At 37.8% G+C, this 22,327-nt stretch overlaps 1 protein-coding gene, 1 long non-coding RNA gene and 1 other non-coding gene across 4 annotated transcripts in view; 1 reads left to right on the top strand and 2 right to left on the bottom strand.

Annotated features, from left to right (window-relative positions):
- Positions 1-2,265, bottom strand: part of LOC132500917 (uncharacterized) — a 43,894-nt gene extending 41,629 nt beyond the window's left edge. For both annotated transcript variants that reach the window (XR_009534095.1, XR_009534096.1), the window contains exon 1: positions 2,180-2,265. This is a non-coding gene — a long non-coding RNA (uncharacterized LOC132500917). The remainder of the gene's footprint in view (positions 1-2,179) is intronic.
- A 2,784-nt stretch (positions 2,266-5,049) lies between these two features.
- On the top strand, positions 5,050-5,132 carry LOC132501133 (small nucleolar RNA SNORD87). Its single transcript, XR_009534167.1, has one exon. It is a non-coding gene; the product is annotated as a small nucleolar RNA SNORD87 (small nucleolar RNA).
- A 3,428-nt stretch (positions 5,133-8,560) lies between these two features.
- Positions 8,561-22,327, bottom strand: part of MCMDC2 (minichromosome maintenance domain containing 2) — a 39,426-nt gene continuing 25,659 nt past the window's right edge. The window contains exons 11-15 of the mRNA XM_060116563.1: positions 22,114-22,280; positions 21,417-21,596; positions 18,226-18,368; positions 14,482-14,591; positions 8,561-8,758 (exon numbers count right to left, since the gene is read on the bottom strand). Coding sequence (XP_059972546.1) covers positions 8,592-8,758; positions 14,482-14,591; positions 18,226-18,368; positions 21,417-21,596; positions 22,114-22,280 — 767 coding nt within the window. The 3' untranslated portion in view covers positions 8,561-8,591. The remainder of the gene's footprint in view (positions 8,759-14,481; positions 14,592-18,225; positions 18,369-21,416; positions 21,597-22,113; positions 22,281-22,327) is intronic.

The following is a 22,327-nucleotide window of genomic DNA, read 5'->3' as shown; positions in this document are numbered from 1 at the left end:
CTCACCCAGCAAAGGCCTGGTGAAGGTGGCTGCCCACGTTGAAAATTAGGTAGTGGAAGTAATATCTATCCAGGAGTCTGTGATGGCAGGCTGAGGCCCCAGCCACTACTTAACGGGAGAAACAGTGCCCACTTGGGGCCCCAAACAAAGAATTTCTCCCCCCTACTCTTGGCCTTCTTGGATATGACATCCTACCTTCACTCCATCCCTTGTGTACTAAGTAAACATTGGCCGTGTCCTGCTTGGCTGGCATGATGGTAAGGCCCATCTGCTTTTCTTTGAGGTCTGGTTCACTCACAACTTGATCACCTAATCACATATGTTCTTTCTAAACTTCCATAATTATTTTTCTAAAATGAAAACTCTAATCATGTGCTTTTAATAATTTTTTAAGGCTAAAACTTACACCATGACCCATCGTATGCTTCACAATTAGGCCCTGCACACTGTGTCACACTCCAGCCCTACGAAGGGGTTTAGAGGAAAGTTCAGTGCTAATGATATTGGCGGTCTTTTTCAAACAAAGAATTTTAAGCCCCTGTAAAGCATTCAACAAAAACTTTATATAAATGTTATCAACCCGGGCTCTTGGACTCTTTAATCAAGAGATATTGATAAGGGTCCAAATGAGAATTTCAGGCAAGGCTTTACTGGGGCTTGTGCTGCAGCACAAGGGAGCGAAAGAAGTACAGGTGCCCTTGTTCGCTCCCAGAGAGGAGCTGCTGGGGAGCTTAAACTGGATAACAACCGGGGCGGGTCTGTGGGTTGGTCAGGAGGCGTGGCTTAGGTGGTCTGCCCACCCCCTTGGTGGTGCCCTGTGCAGGGATCACGCTTTTTGCTCCCAGCACCTCAGAAGTGGCAGTTGGTTTGTGGCCAATTTGTATCTTATTACTCATAATTGCCCCAACTGCACATGTATGCAGTTATTTTTAGTCCCTTATAGTTTCTTTCAGGTGCAAGCACTGGGTTAAAGGGTCCCAGGTCCCAGCCTATCACATAAAGAGGAATTCTTTGATAAAGTGAGTATAATCACAATTTGTTTTGCTAGGTTTAGATTTTCACACCATGTTTCTTTGAGGCAAATATATTCTGCCCTGGATTTTGTATCAATTTCTTGGATTTTGTTAACCAAGAATTCCAAGAACAGAGACCTGGTTGAAATAAAGAGGTGTTTATTTGGGGTGTGTTAGGACTGCAGCCCGGGAGATACAGCTCCAGGGAGCACTTGAACTGTGTTCTGCCACACTACAAAATGGGGGAAGCTCATAAAGGCAGAAAACCATAAGATTACATAAATTGTTTGTCAAGAATTAGGATTGGAGCTGGCAAGAAGTTAGGGTGCTTGTTAAACATGGATTGTTTGGGCGCTGAAATGATTACATAGCTGCCATAGGTAGTGGGTAACCTTTGAGACTACAAGGTTGCAGCTAGCAGCTGCTAGCACATACTGTTTTGAAAACAGCTGGTGGTGTCCTGAGTTGGACACAGTGCAGAAAACTGAAGTTCTCAGTGAGGCAGGAACATGTCTGAAACCACACCCAACACTGTCCACCCAACTCAATTTTGAATGCCTGAAACCATAGTTACTCCATTTTGATTTTTAAATGACTTAAAATATGTCATCAACTTCCAGTTTTTACAGGAGGCATGATGTGTCTTTTACGGATTCAACTGTTTAATTATATGCTTTCATATGTATTCTTTCTGGAAACAAGATCATCAGCCTGTCTCCTCTAGCACTAAGCCTAATGCTATGCGGCCAGGACTCAAGATACAGTGATTGCGAGAAACAAGCGTAATAAAACACAAAGCACGAAAATCAATAGCAAATTATAACATGTTCATAAAAACAAGGCAAGTGGCTGCTTTATGAATGCTTTTTCTTAACGCTCTACTATTACTATCAATCAAACGAGTAACAATAGCTATTGTTATAATATAGAGGAAATGTAACAGCTCCTTTTTTTTCTGGTAACTAGTTCTTCTGTGTGTGTTAAGGGGTCGATTCCAGATACCCTTACTCTAAATTGGGGTGTCCAATACCACCACTTTTTAAAGTACTGAACTACAAGAGGAAGTAGAAGACCAAGCAAATATAACTAGGAACGGGAGACCCTTTCTTTTTAGAGCATTTTCTGCTTGCTTGGATCCATTACAAACTGGTAGACTAATCACTTACATACTCAAGGGGAGAGCTCACAGCGAGGTCCTCAGGAGCCTCGAAAGCCTCTATGGAAATTCCAAAGCGCCTCCTCTGCCGGCCACGTAAACTTGCGGCGCTGCCGGTGTGCGCCGGCTTCAGGGGCGGGGCCAGGGCAGGAAGGGGCGGGGCCAGGCCCGGAGCGCCGAGCGCCCCTCCCGGCCTCGGTGCTTTCTTTTCGGCCGGGCCGCCGGAGAAGAAAGGCGCCTCTGGAGCCGTCGGCCTTGCGGGCTGGGCAGCGGCGCCTGCGGGCCTGTCGCCGGGCTCTTTGAGGGGGTCGGGGGGAGTCCCTGCGGTGTAAGATCCTCGTCTTTTTTTCTGCCTGGAACCCGGCTCCGAGCCAGAGCGCGTGGGTCCGCCTCGGGCCTCTCCGCTCTGTGGGTTCCGCGCCCGGGGCCTCCATCCCGGTGCCCTCCGTCCACTGCCGGGCACAGCGGAGCGGTTGGCGCGGCCTCAGCCTCAAGGTCATGTCAGGAGGCCCCCTTCCTCTCCCCCTCCCCAGTTGACGCAGCCTCGAGCTTTCCTCCGCGCCTTCTGCTCAGTCGCATTTTGTGAGTAGCCATTAACCTGTCTTAGCTGACCCTTCTCCTTAGTAAGCGCCGATTTCGACTGTTCTCAGCTCAAACTAAGTAAGGGCCTTCTGCGATTCACTTGGTTCTGAGGCGGCTGGAAGGCGCGGCGGGTGGCTTGGCCGGGGCCCTTTTGTATCCCCAGTAAAGCTTTGTGTGCGGCCTAGATGGTTTCAGGGTCCCTTAAATGGGCGCTCATTTAGCCTTACTAAGGAAACGTTCTATAGTGGGGGAAGGGATCTTAGGCCTCAAGACAACCTTGACCTGACTTTGTGATTGGTTTTTAAATTTGTTAACAGAGCACAGTTTACCTGCCAACAATGAGTTCTGGTCTCGACGCAGTGGAGCGTTGTCGGCATTTGTTCCCGGATCTTCCTTTGTAAATATGCTCTGGAGACGTGGCATTGAAGTTGGAGAAGAATCCGTACAGTATAGGAGGCCCTGAGGCTGTAAATGCCGGCTGTACCCTTAGATGCTTCGGGTCACAGAGATGTGTATTTCCGGATACAATACAGAAGAAACCGGTCAAGAGCTGGGAGACTGGAAGAACTTTTGCCTCTTCCAAAGCAAAGGTATAAATGAACCTCGTCCATGGGACTTGGTATCGTCATACGTTTGTTTGTTTTTTTCCTCCCCCCAATTTGAAATACAAGTTGTTTGATCTAAAACAATCCAACGGTTAACTGTCAACAAGGCAAATGTGATGGCTGGTAGTAGTTTATATTTGGTATTACAGTCATCGTTTTTTGAGGCCTAAGTGGCTTGAATACTATTTTCATTGCTAAGTGTTGGTATTTTTAAAAATTTTACAAAGTAAATGTTTGATTATCAAAGTTTTGATAATGTACGTAAGTCCTTAAGCATAATAAATACACAAGAGCCCACTGATCCAGTTAAGAACTGGGATATTACCAAATCCATAACAGCTGTTTGCTTCCCTATCCCAGTCCTTCTTTCCTTCCTATCCCATGCCTTCCATCCTGAAGTGCCCATCATCTGGGATTTTGTGCCCAGACTCGGTTTTTTGAGGGGAGTAGGGTGGATAGCAGTTTTATTATACATACATATCCCTAAACATTCTTTGTTTGTTTTAGGCCTTAAACAAATAGGACTTGCATGTATCAATAGTTGTCAAAAGTGCCATGAATCATATATTAAAGTGAAGTTTTCAAAGTTGGAATTATTCATAACCAGTAGTATGTGTTCCTAATATTATGTGAGATATTTCAGCATTTCAAGACTTGAAAATGATAAATTGTCTTGCAAGGCCCAACATTTGATATGTCTTCATAAATCATTTCCAGTAGCTGTCCAGTTCAATGATTTATCCTCCTGGGGTTCTGTAGGACATGATCTGTGGCCCTGGCCATGCCCTTTGCAGTACATAAATATGCTTTCAGGCAACTTGGGACTTAATTCTACAGGACTGTGTCCAGTAATGATGTCAACATAATGTATCTCTGCTCTGAAACTATATTAGATCTGCCATAATAATGCTCTTAGTTAGAGGTCTGCACACTTGTTTTTATATATCTAACCTTTAACCTGGCTCATCTCATTCTTGTCAAGCTCTGAAGCAGAAAAGCAATGGTTGGGTACTCATTAGGGCCATCATGTCTTAAAATCTGTACCGCCACAGTAAAAGAACATCATAAATATATCCATCATTTTTGCCCATGCTAATGAATCCATTTCCAGCTTGGAAAGATCATTTATGGAATTATTAGGGCCTAACCAGTCAAAAGGACTAACACATCCTGAAGTCATAGATATTTAAAATTGGGGGCTTATCAGTTTGACTACCAAAAGAAGTATAATTAAGCAGCAAGCACATTCTTTTGTTCCTTCAGAGGTGTGTTAACAGATAGAAAATGACTTCACTATACAGTCTTAATGTTAGTAGTTTTTATTATAAATTTGATTGGGAGTCAGGAAGATTGCAAGTTTTCTTTTTTGTTTTTTTTTTTAATGGCTCCTGATAAGAACGGGAAAAAAAAATCCTACCGGACCATACTACATATAAGATGCCAGACAAACAGATACAAGTACACATGAGAATTCACAATGAAATATATTTAATTTCTAGGTACAACAGAGCCTATGAGTTGAAGATGAATGAAGGTCGTTGTGATAAATTTGTCATAGAGGATGGCTGTGAAAAAACCACCAGGAGGACAGCTGTGCACGTAACAAGGTACCAAAAGTTATAATGTTAAATTGTGTGCTTTTTTATGTGTTTGTGGTATTGTTCCTGAAGCGTGGTACCAAAAATGTTTAGTAACTGGCACAATGATGACTTACTTTTTGCCGTTTACCCAGCTGAGGGTATCTTTGAAGAAATAATATAAGACTGAGATGCCAATAATATATATTATGTGAATTACTCAAATATAATGCAGTTTTTTATTAAAATGGGTGAAATGTTCTTTTCAGCATATAAGTACCTGCAGATGAATGTTCAAGTCCTTAGCAGTGGTGTTTAAAACTTCTTCATTGCCTCAAGTAAGTAATTAAGAATTGTCAAGCAACCGCATCTAGAGATAACTTGAAAGTACCTGATAAGTTCCAAAGGGCTGAGGCCATTTCCTGTTAAAGGTGCCTTTGTGTGTCAGGTTTTGATTTTCTTCGAGTTTTGATTATGGATTGATTTTCACTGTTGGTTTCTGATTTTTTTCCAGAGGTGTGGCATACAACATTTTGGAAGGGAAAATGAAGAATTGGTCAAGAAGAAATGAAAGCAAATGACGAAAATTAGTATTTTATTTAACATTGATCATCTCACAATAAATTATGTAGAAAAATATAAGGTCAAATGATTTTAATTGCTGGGCAATAAAGTCTGTTTTCTTTAAAATATATCAGGTCTTTAAACAGCTTCATTTTCTCTTTTTTTTAGATATTTTTATAAGTTTATTTTATTTTACAAATTTATTTATTTATTTATTTTTAGCTGCGTTGGGTCTTTGTTGCTGTGCGTGGGCTTTCTCTTGTAGTGGCGAGCAGGGGCTACTCTTTGTTGCAGTGCGCGGCCTTCTTGTTGTGGAGCACAGGCTCTAGGTGTGTGGGGTCAGTAGTTGTGGCTCGCGGGCTCTAGAGCGCAGGCTCGGTAGTTGCTGCGCATGGGCTTAGTTGCTCTGCAGCGTGTGGGATCTTCCCGGACCAGGGCTCAAACCCATGTCCCCTGCATTGGCAGGCGGAGTCTTAAACACTGCGCCACCAGAGAAGCCCCTAAACAGCTTCATTTTCATAGTTAGTAGTCAGACTTGTTTTTAACATACTTTAGGGATAGTATATTCTTGTCAGTAACTAGCTCCTCTGTGGATAGTGATTCTCTTTGAAGTGTCAGGTGGTGGGCAGCTGGGGAGACTTTAGTACATCCAGTTCTCATACCATTTCTTGCCTTACTGGGTTTCTGGAGAGGTGCTAATCACTGCGTACTAAATAACTATGAGGGCCTCCCCTTTAGGACCTGCTGCTGTTCCTGAAAAACAAGCATAGTTGACCCTTGACCCTTAGGGGCGCCAACCCTCCCTAAAGTCAAAAATCCAAGTATAGCTTTATAGTCCACCCATTGTATCCAAGGTTCCACATCCTCTGATTCAGTCAGCTGCAGATTGTATAGTGTAGTATGTATTTATTGAAAAAAAGAAAATCCACCCTTTATGTGGACCCATGCAGTTCAAAGCTGCGTTCAAGGGTTAACTAGTTGAAATTTTCTCAACTCCTTAAATTACCCATTATAAGTAAAGGTTTCACCTATGACCTACAGATTTTTTAATTTTAATTCTTTGTTTCCTTTTACATTTGTGAAGAAAAAGATTTGGGAATTAATTTAGGACAAATTAGGATTTGTCCTAATCCTAGTATTAGTAATAATATTCTAGATTAAGGCAAATAGTGACTGGACAGTCCAATCTGTCCAGGGCATGCAAATTTACAAGAATTCAAAAACAACTGAAATCCTACCCAGGTGAAGATTTAAATTTAGCTAAATCTTGCTTTTCCCCTGTTGAGTCCCACAGTACATAAATTCCTTGCTTTTATCAAGGTTATAATTTCAATATGGTAAGTCAAACAGTATAAATTGTACAGCAATATCACTTCCCATCAAAGACAACATTTTTTTTTTTTTTGAAAAGCACTTGTATAATGAATCTCCCACCATGTGGCTTAAAGATACCAGGAAACAAGCCCCGCCAACACTCTTAATCATCTCCTCAGCTCTTCTGCTGAAGAGTTTGGCCTTCACGATGACAGGCTGCTTCGAGAGCTTTCCCTTCCCCAGAACTTTGTAGTAACTGATTGCACCACATCAATGATAGGAGCAGCTCCCATCTTGTTCTTGGCAGCATTTACCTGTGTCTGCTCACTGACCAAGGTCACAATTTATCAAGGTTGACAGGTGGGCAGAAGCTCTGGTTCCTCTTTAAGTGGTAATGCCTCATACCAACTTTCCCAAAGTATCCTGGGTGATATTTGTCGAAACTGATCCTGTGGTGATGCATGCCACCAGCATTACTGTGGCCTCCTGGGTGCTTACGGTGTTTGCCTAACATTTGAAAACCATTTCCCCCCCAGTGTTTGATACTAGTCCTTTCATTTCATCAACAGGATCTGAACACTTCACAATTAAGTGTGAAATGGGGGCGATTTTATGGATCCTAGTTTTATAAAACATGTTTTGACTTCACCCTATAGAGAACAAAAAACTGAAATGTAGTATATAAGAAGCCACAAAATAAGGTCTTTAACTTGTAATATATGAATTTTTTTTAGTCTAGGTTTGCCTTCTGAAAACAACACTGTATAGTCTCTGGCACTAGTGGATATTCAGTAAATACTGTTGAATGAACAGCAAGGAAATAAAGTAATAAGTGACTTATTAAAGTCCTCTAGAGAGTGAGAGAGCTGTCTGCCTTCACGGTTAAACTCCATGAAGTACCTATTTCTAAAGAATTGATGCATGACAGTGTCTTGGTTAATAAGGTGGCAATTTTATGATGACATTTTCCTTTTAGTGAGTAGAACTGTCTTTTTATTAAAACTTTGGAAAATAAAAACACGGATTTGGGGATTTTACAAGATAAGTATATTTTCGCACGGTGTTCCTACCTTTTCAGAGCAGATATCTCCCCTCCAAAAATGAAGACGGTTTGCAAATTGGTTTCTTTGCCTTTTGGTACCTTTCTTGTAACTAGTTAGGTTTAAAGAGCCAATTACTGCTCCTTGATTCAATGGAACTTACTTTTTTTCATTTAACCTGGTTTAAAAATGGAAAATTTCCAGGGCTTTTCCTGATCCCATAATTACGGCTTCTAAAACAACATAATAGACATGTCAATATCTAGCATGAAAAGTCCTTACACTGAAGGCTTCTGGTTATATAAATGCTGTTATTTACTCATCAATGTTTCAGGTTCACAAATGAAGAAAAAAATGGTTTTACTTTGTAAGTAAATATTTAAAGTGTTATTGCCATCTTGTGACAAATAGAGGGAACTACACAAAAGTTACTATTTTTTTTCCATTGCTTAGTTTGCAACATTCTTTATATTTTAATCTGTGGACCACTGGCACACTGCGCTAACCAGAAGTTTTTTTAATAAGATTATCCTAAATTATAAATTTCTGCTGTTGGCTTTGAGATTTGTATTAGTGTTTATTCCATTAGCAATTAATTTGAAGAAATCATATTTTATATTTTTTAAGGTAGCATTCTAATGCACCCCTACACACAAGATTACCTGAAGCATTACTTCAAAATCACTCACAATTTTTTCCACTGCTTAAAAAGGAATGAAGGAAAGATTTCCTCAGATTGCCTATTCATCGCTAGCAAAGATAGCTGTCCCAGGTCCATATGTGGCAATAAACTGTTGGAGCTGTTGTTGGCACTGAGTCAGGTAGATATCCCTTTGCTCTAAATATTCTTCATTATACAGTTCAAATGGAAATACTGCATTTGGAGCAACACAAAGTACAGCGGCCCCTAAGTGAAGAAGGAAAAAGTATAAATGAGAAAAAGTGCTAAATATGAAATCATATTTTCAACAAAATAGTGAAAGTTTTACAATTAAGTTATGATCTATCTCATAGAATATTTCAATAGCTATTATTTTAAAAAAAATTTTTGAGACCCAGGAAACAGGTTCAGTAAATGCACAAACTGGTACCAGGGTCAATGGAAGAAACATTGATGTTTAAATTTTAAAGTTTGGAAACTATAGAAATTTGTCATCCATTGAAATAGCCATTAGTGTTCTGAAGCTGAATAGTGATGTGAGGAGGTGGAAGAAGTAAGGAGAGAAGGTATTGGAAGGTAGAGAAACAATAAAAAGATAAATCTATGGAATAGAAATAACCTTGCGTATATATTTAAATGACTTTTGACAAGGGTGTCAAGACCATTCAATGGGGAAAAGATGGTCTTTCTAACAAATGGTGCTGTGAAAGTGATATCCTTGTGCAAAAGAATGAAGTTGGTTCCTTACCTTACATCCTAAAAATTAGCTCAGTGAATCAAAGACCTACATGTAAGAACTAAGACTATAAAACTCTTAGAAAAACACACTGGGGAAATGCTTTATGACATTGAATTTGGCAATGTTTTCTATGATATAACACCAAAAGCATAGGCAAGGAAAGAAAATAGATAAAATAGGCCACATCAAAATTAAAAACTTTTGTGCATCAAAAGTTACAATCAACATAGTGAAAAGGCAACTCACAGAATGGGAGAAAATATTTGCAAGCCATGTATCAGATAGGGGGTCTACAACTTAACAAGAAAACAGCCTGATTAAAAAATGGGCAAAGGACTTGAACAGACTTTTCACCAAAGAAGATATACAAATGGCCAATAAGTACATGAAAAGATACTCAACATCAGTAATCACTAGAAAACTGCAAATGAAAACCACAATGAGATACCACTTCACACCAGTAAGAATGGCTACTATCAAAACCAAAATAAAACAGAAGAAAGTAACAAGTCTTGGCAAGGATGTGGAGAAATTGGAACCCTTGTGCAGTTAGTGGAAATGTAAAATGGTGCAACCCCTAAGGAAAACAGTATGGCAGTTCATCAGAAAATTAAACAGAATTACAGATCCTGCAATTTGGCTTCTGGGTATATACCCAAAAGAATTGAAAGCAAGGTCTCAAAGAGATATTTGCACACTCATGTTCATTAGCAGCATTATTCACAATAGCCAAAGGCAGAAGCAACCTAATTGTCCATTTATGGGTGAAGAGATTAACAAAATGTGGTATATATACAGACAACGGAATATTCTTCAATCTTAGAGAGGAAATTCTAATGCATGCTACAACGTGGATGAACCTTAAGGACATTATACTATGTGAAATCAGCCAGACAAAATAGGACAAACATATGATTCCACTTAGATGAGGTACCTAGAGAAGTCAAGTCCAGACAGATAGAAAGTAGAATAGTGCTTGCCAGGAGCTGGGGGAAGGGGAGAATAGAGAGTTATTGTTTAATGGGTATGGAGTTTCAGTTGGGGAAAATGAAAAGGTTATGGAGTTGGTGTGAATGTCCCTTACACCAATAAACTGTACACTTAAAAATGGTTAAGAAGGTAAATTTTATGTTATGTATATTTTACCACAATTGAAAAAACAAAACAAAACAAAACCTTTGACTAATATTGCAGAAGTTAAGCTCTTAAATTCTATTTCATTGATTCACTGAATGAGTACCTAAATGTAACTGGCTGGGAGCACAACTGCTGGCCAAGCAGACAGTGCCTACCTTCCTAGAGCTGTCTGTCATTAGTAAACACAAGTAGCCTCAGACTTCTGTGACTGCTCCCTGTACTGCTTTACCTTACCTGAAACCTTGCTGTCCCTTGAGAACACTGCTTTCCTTGTGGCTCTCAAACACCCCACATACCTTAGTGTCACAAGAAAGAGTCAGTGCCTAAATTGCGGCACCTTTGCGGCTTCTAGACCATTCTTTCCTCTTGTTAAAAATCTTTCTTCCTTTGATGCCCAGTGCCACCTGGGCTTTATCACCCTTTCCCCTTCCACGGTGAAGTCAACAATCGGCTCTCAGTACTTGGCTCACAATCTTCCTCTGTTCCCTAATACCTGCCATTCAGCGATTTCCATGTGAATGACCCATTTAACTGCCAATCTCCAAGTGTCCTGACCTTTTCCCTCTACGTCCACCACACATTCCCAGAGTCAGAGGAAACTAATATCTCCAGAAACTTACTTCAAAACCATGAGTTAAAATGTCCCTCTTCTCTATGCTACCTCCTATGCTTCCAGGTCTTCTATCTCAGAGTCCTCCAATCTGCTTCCTTCAATTCACTTCCCTCTTTTAACCAATTTGAGTCCCTCCCTTGCCAGTCCCCCCACTCCCTTGCCCCCCCTGCAACACTCTGCCACACTCATCTATCAAAACCTCAACTCTGCATGAACCCAACTATTTACCGTGTGCCTGCATTCAGGCTGCTGGGCAGAAAAACACATAATTGGCATTGCTTGGTTTCACTTTAAATGAATCACAGAAACCTGAGATGGGCGGTTGCACTGCCTGACAACCCTGCTGAGTTTATCTAACACATTTGCTCTCCCCCCCACCCCCGCAATGACTATTACATTCCATTCTTTTCTCCTCAAACCTTTCATTTTTAGCTGGTGACCTTGTTGACCTTGTGGAGAGTAAAAGACCAAATCTACAGACCTGATTCTGTATCCATTGTTTTCCCTCCTATAAAATGAAGTGACTCTTCTATAAGAGGCCTTTACCTTCACATGTGCTCTGGATCCCATCCCCTCTCACCGTTTTAAGGACTTTATGCCTTTGATCTTCCCCTCTTTCTGTAGTCTCATTAGTTTAGTTTCTACTGCACATCATATGAGCTATTATCTTCTATCTTAAAAAAAAAAAAAAGCCCCCCCTGGACCACACATCCTTCTCCAGCTAATACCCTATTTCTTTCCTCATCTTCATAGTCAAACATCTCAAAGTTGTCTGTGTCGGCTGTCTCCATATCTTCACTTCCTACCCCACCTGAATCCCCACTCCATTGAAATAGCTCTAATCACGACCACCTACAACCTCTAGATGGCCAAATCTAATCTTATTCAAACTCGCAACACATGTTGACCACTACACTCCTTTCTTGAAACACTCTCTTTCTTGGCTTCTATAATACAACTGCTTCTCGGTCTCATTTGTTAGTTCCTCCTCCTCAACTCCATTTCTAAATATTGGAATTCTTCAAAGGCAGTCCTGGGGTTCTCTGTATAGTCTCTCTCTGTGATTTCATCCATTCCATGGCTTTGAGTACCGTGTCTGTGCTGATGATCCCTAAATTATATTTCTAGCTTAGAACTCTCTTCTAAACTCCAGATTATTATATCTGTCTATTGATATCTCTGTAGGATGTCTCAAACTTATATCTATAATTTGATCCCCACCCCAGCCCAAAACTTTTTCTCTTTCTTCCTAGTCTTGGTAAATGGCACCATGATCCACTCAGTTGCTCAAGGCAGAAACCTGGGAGCTTTCCTTAATTCTTCCCTCTCCCCACTGCCCAACTCCTTAATCTAGTTCATAAACGTAACTATTGGTTTTTGCATCCAAGAAAAATGTCCCTGAGTAGGGATTATTTTCCTGCTATGATTAAAGTAAAATTTAAGGAGCTCTTAACATTGTTTTGCTAAGACTTGAAAAAGGACATACCTAACTGCAACTTATTATGAAAACAAAAAGTAACTAAAGGAAAAAAAACTTCATATAGTTTTATTTCCCTCAACAAAAGCTTTCTTATATGCTTCAAGAAAGTCCTGACAAAATAGTTATCAAGTGAAAATAGCCATATTCAGTCACAGGAGTCCTTAATATTATAATACCACAGTTTCTAAGTTCAAAGACACACATTTTTGTCTTCTTACTGAAATCTAGTTGTATCTTAACAATTTTGATGGTGATAGCATGTCAGTAAAATTGGCAGCATTTTTTCTTCATGGTATGTAAAATAATGTCTTAGATTTTATCAAGTATATTTTAAAATATAGAATAAGAAGGTAAAGATAAAGCAAGTTAAAAACAAAAATACATATCCTTATTTAATATTGGTTGGGAACAAGCGATTTTCTCTTTTGGTAGGTAAAACTAATTCAGGATGATAATTAACCTTTTCTGGGGGTTATGAAACTCTAAGACATACTTCAAAACACTTATGATTGGGGGAAAGTGGCAGGGGTGGTGGTGGTGGGATGAACTGGGAGATTGAGAGTGACATGTACACACTAATATGTATCAAATGGATAACTAATAAGAACCTGCTGTATAAAAAAATAAAATTAAATTTAAAAAAAACTTATGATTCCTCTCCCTAAGCAAAAAGGTAGAAAGCACATGCATATACAAATATACATATAATTTAGGGATTCACAAGCCCCTAGGACTCTCTCAGTATCCATGGATCCTAGGTTAAGAATTCTTGATTTAGATAATTATAGAACAACGTTCTAATGTTCTAATGGATCTCTGTGAAAAGTTATTACAATATAAATTGAATTTGAAGCAAATTTAAACACTAAACATATACACACAGGAAAGTCAGTGTTAATAAATCCTTTCACTCCCAGGGTTGGAACTGAAAATTAATAAAGTAAAAATCTCACTAAAATAGAGTCGGGAGGCCAGAAGAGGGAGCTCTCATGCATGTACCTCTCAACATCAATACATATCTCAACAGGAAGAGACATACCCTGCATCTCCAGCAGGAAGTAACTATTGGTTTTTGCATAACTATTGGTTTTTGCACACTACTTTACTACCACCAGCAAGTGGAAGAAAGATTTTCTCCTTGCCCGGCAATAGCGCCACTAAAGAGAGACTGTCACAACGCAGCCAATGAAAAGCCACTATACTTGGAACTCCCAGTTTCCTCCAATGGACTTTCTGTTATAACAACCCTCCCAACTCCACTTCTCCTCTATAGAAGAGTTTCTTCTTTGCTTTACCAGACCTGCATGTGATTTACCATAGTTACAATGTCCCGAATTGCAATTCTTTCCTGTTCCTGAATAAAACTGTTCTGCTGATAAAATAACTGGCTGTTTTATTGTTTTAGGTTAGCAGAACCAGAGTTTGGTTTGAAGGATGGTATATCTCATCGAAATTAATGTCTCATATAATTCAAAAAGAACTTTGTGAGGATAATTCTCTTTACTTTAAGAGCCCCTTTATGTTTTTATTAGCAAAACCATGATAAGCTCCTTTGATTTCAAATAATTAAATGCTATAGTCACAGTATTATAACTAGCAATTCAGAGAAGGTGGTGATGTGAGATGATCACATTTTCTTTGGCTATGTGTCTAACTCCATTCTGGGGGATTGCTTGACAATTAAATGTTGCATGCTATTTTAAGAGGAAGATAAATTTTAAATCATTTCATGTGTCATACTTTTTTTTCAGAATTCTCTAAGCAATGCAAAAGTTCAAGCATAGAAACAATCATGCACAATTAGGAACTTGATATCAGATAATGATACTACCTGTAAATGATTACTAAGTGTTTAAATTCAGACAGGACTTATGTGGTAGAAATTTATTATTCTTTAAAATATTGTTTAAAATATATATAACATCTTAATTTACCAGATTAAGAATCTTCAAGTTTAAATATAATTATTTGTAGTGATCACTAGTAACTTAATAGATTACCATATTTCAATGTTAGAGATGTTTCAAATAATAAGGCTGCAATAAGTACATCTTCTTTAAGCACTTTATTCCTTAGGTTCAGTCGAGCATGGGCTTCAGATAGGGAAACTCTAAAAAAGAAAACTGATGCCAATCAAAATATGTTGATATTATAAAGATAATATATATTTTGGCAGGAACAAACCAAGATATGTGTGAGCATAAGCCACACCTTAAATATCCGCATATTCTTATTTTTAAAAAATTTTAGTTTCTTTTCAAAGCATTTTTTCCTACCAAGTTGAATAGACTGTTGCAGAACAAGGAAGTATCCTGACTTATTATCAAAGAATTGGTTTCTATCCTGGCTTTTCTTTATTATTCTACACCCTGCCCTCCCCAAGTTCTGTTCAGTTAAATACACAGTTGGAAAAATTAACCTAACTAAATATCTCTTATAGACACATCCTTCGTGTTTTCTCCTAGTTCTTAATCCATTTGAAGTCCTCATAGAATCTTGAGATTTCAGTGTTGGAAGAGATTTTAGAGAGCAAATTTCAAATCCCATCATGTAACTGGATTTTCTCTACAACATCCCAGGCTACTTATTATTCGGTCCCTTTTGAACTTTACCTAGGACTCACTAGGAAACATGAGGCAATCCATTCCTTAATTTTTTATTTTTAAGCTAGCTTTAATGTACTTGAATGATTGCTGGATGTGGGAATCAGAAAACCTGGGTTATGTCTCTAGAATTTACTAGCTGTGTGAGTTTGTATGAATCATTTAACTTCTGAGATTTTTTGAAGCTCTGCTATAAAATGGGGATAATAATAATTAATAGAATTATTGTGATTTCAAATAGGTATTTGAAAATTTTGGGACTCACCCACAAAGATTATATAAATGTAAGCTGAAATTGGTTTCACTGCAATGTATACCAACTGGTCCCTGTTTTGTCTTCTGGGATTACAAAACAAGTCTAATACTTCTTAAATGTGACAGCTCTTCAAATATTCAAAGACAGCTTTTCTAGTTGCTCCATGCTTTATTTTCTCCAAAATAAATATTCCTAGTTCTTTTTTTTTTTTTTTGGTGTGGGGGATGCACCACGCAGCATATGGGATCTTGGTTCCCCCAACCAGGGATGGAACCCGTGCCCCCTGCTTTGGAAGCGCAGTCATAACCACTGGACCGCCAGGAAAGTTCCTCCTAGTTCTTCTAATATGTCATGTGACATAATTTTCAAGCCCCTTGTCATCTTGGCTATTCTCCTTGTGACCAGATTTGGTTAATATTCCTTTTCAGTACAGTGCTACAGGTGTGATTTGATCAGCAGGGTAGAGGTGGGGCAGAATTAGCATTTTCTCACTCTTGATACTATGTTCTATTACTACAACCCCAAATTACAGTATTATTTACAGCCATATTACCTTGCTTACTCATATTATATGTAAAAATAATGAAATCTCAAATCTTCTTCATATTAAGCCAGATCACCCCTTTCCAATGTATTCACACTTATACCAGGGAGGTTGGGACCTAATTAAAGACATTACAGGGACTTCCCTGGTGGTCCAGTGGTTAAGACTCCACGCTCCCAATGCAGGGGGTCCGGGTTCAATTCCTGGTCGGGGAACTAAGGTCCCACATACCACAACTAAGCCTGCATGCCTCAACTACTGAGCCCACATGCTCCAGAGCCTGTGAGCCGCAACTAGAGAAGCCCGCACACTGCAACAAACACACAGCACAGCCAAAATTAAAAAAAAAAAAAAGACATTACATTTGTCCTATTAATTTTCTTCTTGCTAGACTAAAGTCATAATTTGAGCCTGTGAAGATCTCTCCAGAGTTGTTTATTTACAAATTTGATTATCATGTTCCTGATGTCCTCACCCACGCTTCTTCTAAAATTGTTGACCAGGACAGAATATGAATACAGCCTTTCAAGGAAAGAAAAGAGCATTGTTCAGCTCCACTTCTCTAGAAAAGCAAGGCTGGTGTTATTAGGTACCTGTCTATAGAAGGAGGAGAAAAAGTCAAGGTTTATGACTCTTCTGAGCAGTGCTTCATTTACTTTGCTATTTCATAAAACCCATCTCCATCTCTAATGTTTATTTCTAAAATAGGAAAAAGTAGAGTTGTCATATTAAAATTAACTCTGCTTTATTCTTGGATCAGTATAGTCAAATGTAAACTGAGGCTATGTGAGTTTAAATAAAAAATATTTTTTTACTACAGAGAAAAAGCATTATGAGAAGATAGGACTTTCAAACCTTTTAAGCTTTGAGTATTGAATATTTAAAATATTACTTCAGAAAATGGAAAGCATTATACAATTCTGTTTACCATTTTAAAACATCACAGTTAATTTCTTCCTTGCCCTATCTTTAGCAATTTTTTAGCTCTATGAAGATAAATATACAGCTGGAGAAATTAACTGAACATATTTATCTCTTATAGTCCTATACTTGTCATATCCTATCAGTCCTTCACTTGTCTTATTTTGTATTGCAGTCATAAAAAGATATTTATTTATTTATTTAATGGATTATTTTACCCCTGGTCCTACTTCATAATTTAGTTGAGATTATATGTTAATCTATATTAAATGAAGTAATGGTCTATCAACAGGGGACTGTTTAAATTATGGTATAGCCATATCACAACATAGTAAAACTGTAATGCAGCTATTAAAACAGAATGAGGTAATTCTTTATGCACTGATAGTATGACATCATGATATGTATACCTGCATGATTCCATTTGGGCAAAAAGAAAATATCTATCCATATAGGTATATACCGATTTATATATTATAAAAATATTTTTATATAATATATTTAAATAACATATTCATTTAAAATATATAACAGTCAAATAAAATATGTATTTGATATACATCACATTTAAATTACATATTTGTATATGCTACTATTTGAATGAATAAGATCTGGAAGGATACACAAAAACTCTTGCCAGTGATTATCTCTAGGGAGTGGAATAGTAATAGGTAGGGTTAGCAAGGCACTTTACTCATTATTTTAGACTTTTCTTTCAGTACATCTGTACTTTACTTTTACAATAAAAATTAGTTTAAAAAAAACCTTTCAAGGAACAATAATACATGAGTGTACTAAAGTATTTAGAAATACAAGGAACAGGGGACTTCCCTGGTGGTGCAGTGGTTAAGACTCTGAGCTCTCTATGCAGGGGACCCCGGTTTGATCCCTGGTGAGGGAACTAGGTCCCATATGCATGCCACAACTAAGGAGCCCACGAGCTGCAACTAAGGAGCCCGCCTGCCGCAGCTAAAACCTGGTGCAACCAAATAAATAAATAAATAAAATTAAAATAAATTAAAAATTTTAAAAAGTGTTACAGATGTTAACACTTTAAAAAAATAAGAGTACAAGGAACAATATACTTAATTTTTTTCTAGGTTCAACTACAAAATATCTAGAATGTAAACAGCCCCATTTAAAAAAAATAGTCATTTTCATCTGAATTCAGTGCATTTTTCTCAGACATATCTGATACAGGGTATCCAATAAAAATTAATTTAGTGAAAACAAACTGCTGGAGGTTCAAATGATGTAATACTACAACAGAAGGAATTATTGTCACCTTAAATTCTTTTGGAACAAGGTATATTATAAACCAACCAACCAGCAATCAAACAAACAAACAAAAAAAACGAGTGAGACAGTTAATAAAACACATCATTTAAAGGTCAATATGGTTTTAAAACTGAATACCTACAAATATTTTAATGCAGATGCTGACAGCTTTGATCCACATATAGAATCTGTTCTGATTCTGCGACTTGCTAGGTAATAGCCATGAATCATTCTTTCTGCCTCCAAGCTGAATTCGACATTCAAATTCTTTGCAAAAGCAAGCAGCTAAATTGAAAGTGTGAAAATTTAAGAGATTCAAACTTCATTATAGGACCTATATTACAAAAATCCAAAGTATACTGTCATTTTTTTTTAAGTTTGCATATTTTATTTACAACAAAATTGATTAAATATCTGGGGCCATCCCAAAGTCACTGAGCACTTTAAATCATAGTCTTATAAAGAATATCACAGTTTACCCAGAATAATCTCTTCCTCCCTTTTAGTACAGAAATATTCTGTGCAATGTACTTGGACAAAGGCTCACTTATAGCCTTTTAGTGGGAGAGAGCTTCCCTCAGAATCTCATTTCCCTTTGAAGAGCCTTAATTCTCTGACAGTTTACTTCCATCAGACTATCTCTCATTGGCCCTAGAGCTTCATGCCCTCCTTCCTTCGCTTCCTTTTAAAGAACACAACCAAACACTAGAAGTGTACTGTGCTAACTACTATGAAGGTAGGTCTTAGAGATTCAGTAAGATTTTGGGTAGAGAATAAATCTTCAACTTAATGATTATCACTGTTTTCTCTGAGGTTTGTGCTTTTTTCTTTCTGAACAATTCCTAGTTCCTTAAGTCCTTATTCTATGACATCATTTCCAGACTTATCACCATCTGTGTTGTTTTCTGGTTTGTCAAGTCATAGAACCAAAAGGAAAAATCACCCATAATAAAAAGTTGCTATTAAATATTATATCTATATTTTATAAATTTTTATTTAGTTTTGGCTGTGTTGGGTCTTTGTTGCTGTGCACGGGCTTTCTCTAGTTGCAGCGAGCAGGGGCTACTCTTCATTGCGGTGCGCGGGCTTCTCATTGCGGTGGCTTCTCTTGTTGCGGAGCACAGGCTCTAGGCGTGTGGACTTCAGTAGTTGTGGTACATGGGCTCAGTAGTTGTGGCTCATGGGCTCTAGAGCACAGGCTCAGTAGTTGCAGTGCACGGCCTTAGTTGCTCTGTGGCATGTGGGATCTCCCCAGACCAGGGCTCAAACCCATGTCCCCTGCATTGGCAGGCGGATTCTTAACCACTGCACCACCAGGTAAGTCCCAATATCTATATATTAAATATAACCTTTTAAAAAGATCTGGATATGTCCTGGGTTGGATATGTCCTGTCTTTATTCTCCTTATACTCCACAATTCCCTCCAGGCCTTCAGAACTGGATAATAATAAAACTATTAATAACATTGGTAGTTCTCTCTAGATTTTATGCTATGGGGGCACAGTGATATGCCACCTATATCCCCTTTCAGTAAAGGACCCGTTGTCCCTGCTACTGAGAGTGCAGCACTGGGAGTTAGCATTAGCCTCCAGTTGTCAACTTCTGCAAGAACTACCTACTTTGATGACTTCATAATACAATTTTTGCTCCAGTCAGTCAGATTTTCTCACAGTTTTCCATTTATACTCATCTCTACTTTTATGTCTTTGCTCCTATTTTTATTTTTTGAATGCCCATCCTTCCTGTCATCTAAATCTTACCTTTTCTTAAGGCCCAACAAAAATCTCTCCGCCTCCTGAAGTCTTCCTAACTCTTGCATTCTACTTGATATCTTCCTTTCTGAATTCATGAAATACTTATAGTCAGCACCACCCAGCTTAGCACTTAAGTTGTCCCTTAATTGTTTCATATCTCAATAATAAACTATTTAAGGAAGAAAAAAATGTACATTTCTTAGAGAATATAAAAGAACAGAAAGAGGCTCAAATATACAAAGTATTCAGTAAATGCCTGACTAATAAGTCCATAGATTTTTTTTGTTTGTCTTTCAGGGAAAAACTGGGTAAAAATTTCTCCAGGTCATTAGCATGTCTATATTATTTAGTATCCCAATTCCTAGAGACTACTTTTTTTTTATATACTAAAACAAACAAAAAGACCTTATCTTATCATAAATATTATTCTTTTTCTGTTCTAATTTATGTGAATAAATTATGCTTATATTTCTTTTTTTTTTTTTTTTTTTTTTTTGCGATACGTGGGCCTCTCACTGTTGTGGCCTCGCTCCGGACGTGCAGGCTCTGGACGCGCAGGCTTAGCGGCCATGGCTCACGGGTCTATCCGCTTCGCAGCATATGGGATCTTCCCGGATTGGGGCATGAACCCGTGTCCCCTGCATCGGCAAGCGGACTCTCAACCACTGCGCCACCAGGGAAGCCCCCTATATTTCATTTTTAAATCCACCTCACCTTTCAACCTTTTATCCATGCAATTTGGGCTACAAGGAAGGCAGGTATGAACAAAAAATTTAATGACCCATGGATTCCCACTTCCCAACATTCCATGCCTTTTAGCTATCCTACACAGATACTTTAACTCTACTGTGGACAGATTTCTGAATAGTTAATATTAAAAGGGCTTCACTTGTAAATACCTGACTACCTTTAATAGCTATGAGAGGCATTACTAAATTTGCATCATCTACTCTCAGATTCTCTTAACATACCACACGTGTTTTCAGGTCAGGACATTAAAATAAATGGGTTTGTGAGTCATGAGAGATATCCCCTATAGTCAGAACTCTGTAGGCATTCATATATAGTTTCCCTTTGAATAGTCTGTAAAATGTAGAAAGCTGTATACTTATAAAGCCTCTCAACATAATGTTTTATAGAAATATTCTATTTTGAATCTTTTCATGGAAATGCTTTAAGCTATGGTGATTTGCCCAGTGGTTCAAAGAATAAACTCAATGTTTTAATATGTTTTAATATGTCCTTAAAGTTTTATTTAAAATATTTTATTTATTTATTTATTTATTTTGGCTGCACTGGGTCTTAGTTGCAGCATGCATGTGGGATCTAATTCCCTGACCAGGGGTCAAACCCGGGCCCCCTGCACTGGGAGCATGGAGTCTTACCCACTGGATGGCCAGGGAAGTCCCTATGTCCTTACAGTTTCTAGTTTAATTATGAACCTAAATTTTTTCTATACAATGTCCTTAAAATGCTTAAAAGCTGCAAGCAAATTGGAATAAAAGAATTCTAAATAAGGAAAATTAAATGTTCAAAGGGAGTTTTATTTACATTGAGAAACATTAGCACATACTTTTACCTTTTCAAAATCTTCAGTTGTAAACTGTTTAGAAGCTACATAAAGCAGCCCTTCAGGATCAATGGCTTTCTTTAAAGTATGTTGCACAGTAGGAAGAAGTGGGTGGCAAGGAGATGACTCATTGCAGTTAATCAATAATCCAAATGCCTCTACGAGATTAGCTGGAATCAAACTGCAATCCTACATCAAACAAAAATGTAAAAGGCAAATATTAAACACTGGCATTTTCATAAACACTTCAAGTTAACTATTATTTAGAATTATTATTTAAATTATTAGTAGAATTATATTATTATAATATTAATTAAATTATAAAACTATAATTGTAATAATTATTTTATTATTTGTTATTATTAATTATTATTTAAAGTGACTCCCAAATAGCATGGGAACTTTGTGATAATAAATTTTTCTAAAATGCTTTTTACTGAGTATCTTCTTACACATTATTCATTAAAGCCTCTCCCACTACCTATTCAAATAATAATTTCTAGTGAGCAGACACCTGCTTTGCATGACTAAAAAATGAAAATTTTCAAACAACTGTGTCATTATTTAGTTCTAGTACCCAATTAAGTATAGAAATTAAGCACAGAAATAATAATAAAACATTAAGAACAATAAAAACATTAAGATTAAAATCTGTGACTAAATTTCCTGAACAACACTCTAACAATAAAATACACATATACTTTACCATCTGACCAATTAGAGTATTGGTTTTCTGTATATTTCTTCTTGAAGATGAATCCATATCAACAAAAGACCAAAAACTGCACTGAACTGGAAAAGTCATTTGTTGGTCCATATCATCCCCAAACTTCTTTCCCGAGATGTATACTGTGATGCTTCTACTTTCCACAGCTAAGTCAAAAGACATTACCCATTTGTTATTTAAGTTCACTTTGGTC

The sequence above is a fragment of the Mesoplodon densirostris genome, chromosome 13 (assembly GCF_025265405.1).
Source record: "Mesoplodon densirostris isolate mMesDen1 chromosome 13, mMesDen1 primary haplotype, whole genome shotgun sequence".
Lineage (NCBI taxonomy): Eukaryota > Metazoa > Chordata > Mammalia > Artiodactyla > Ziphiidae > Mesoplodon > Mesoplodon densirostris.
This window is presented reverse-complemented; position numbering and strand designations above follow the sequence as displayed.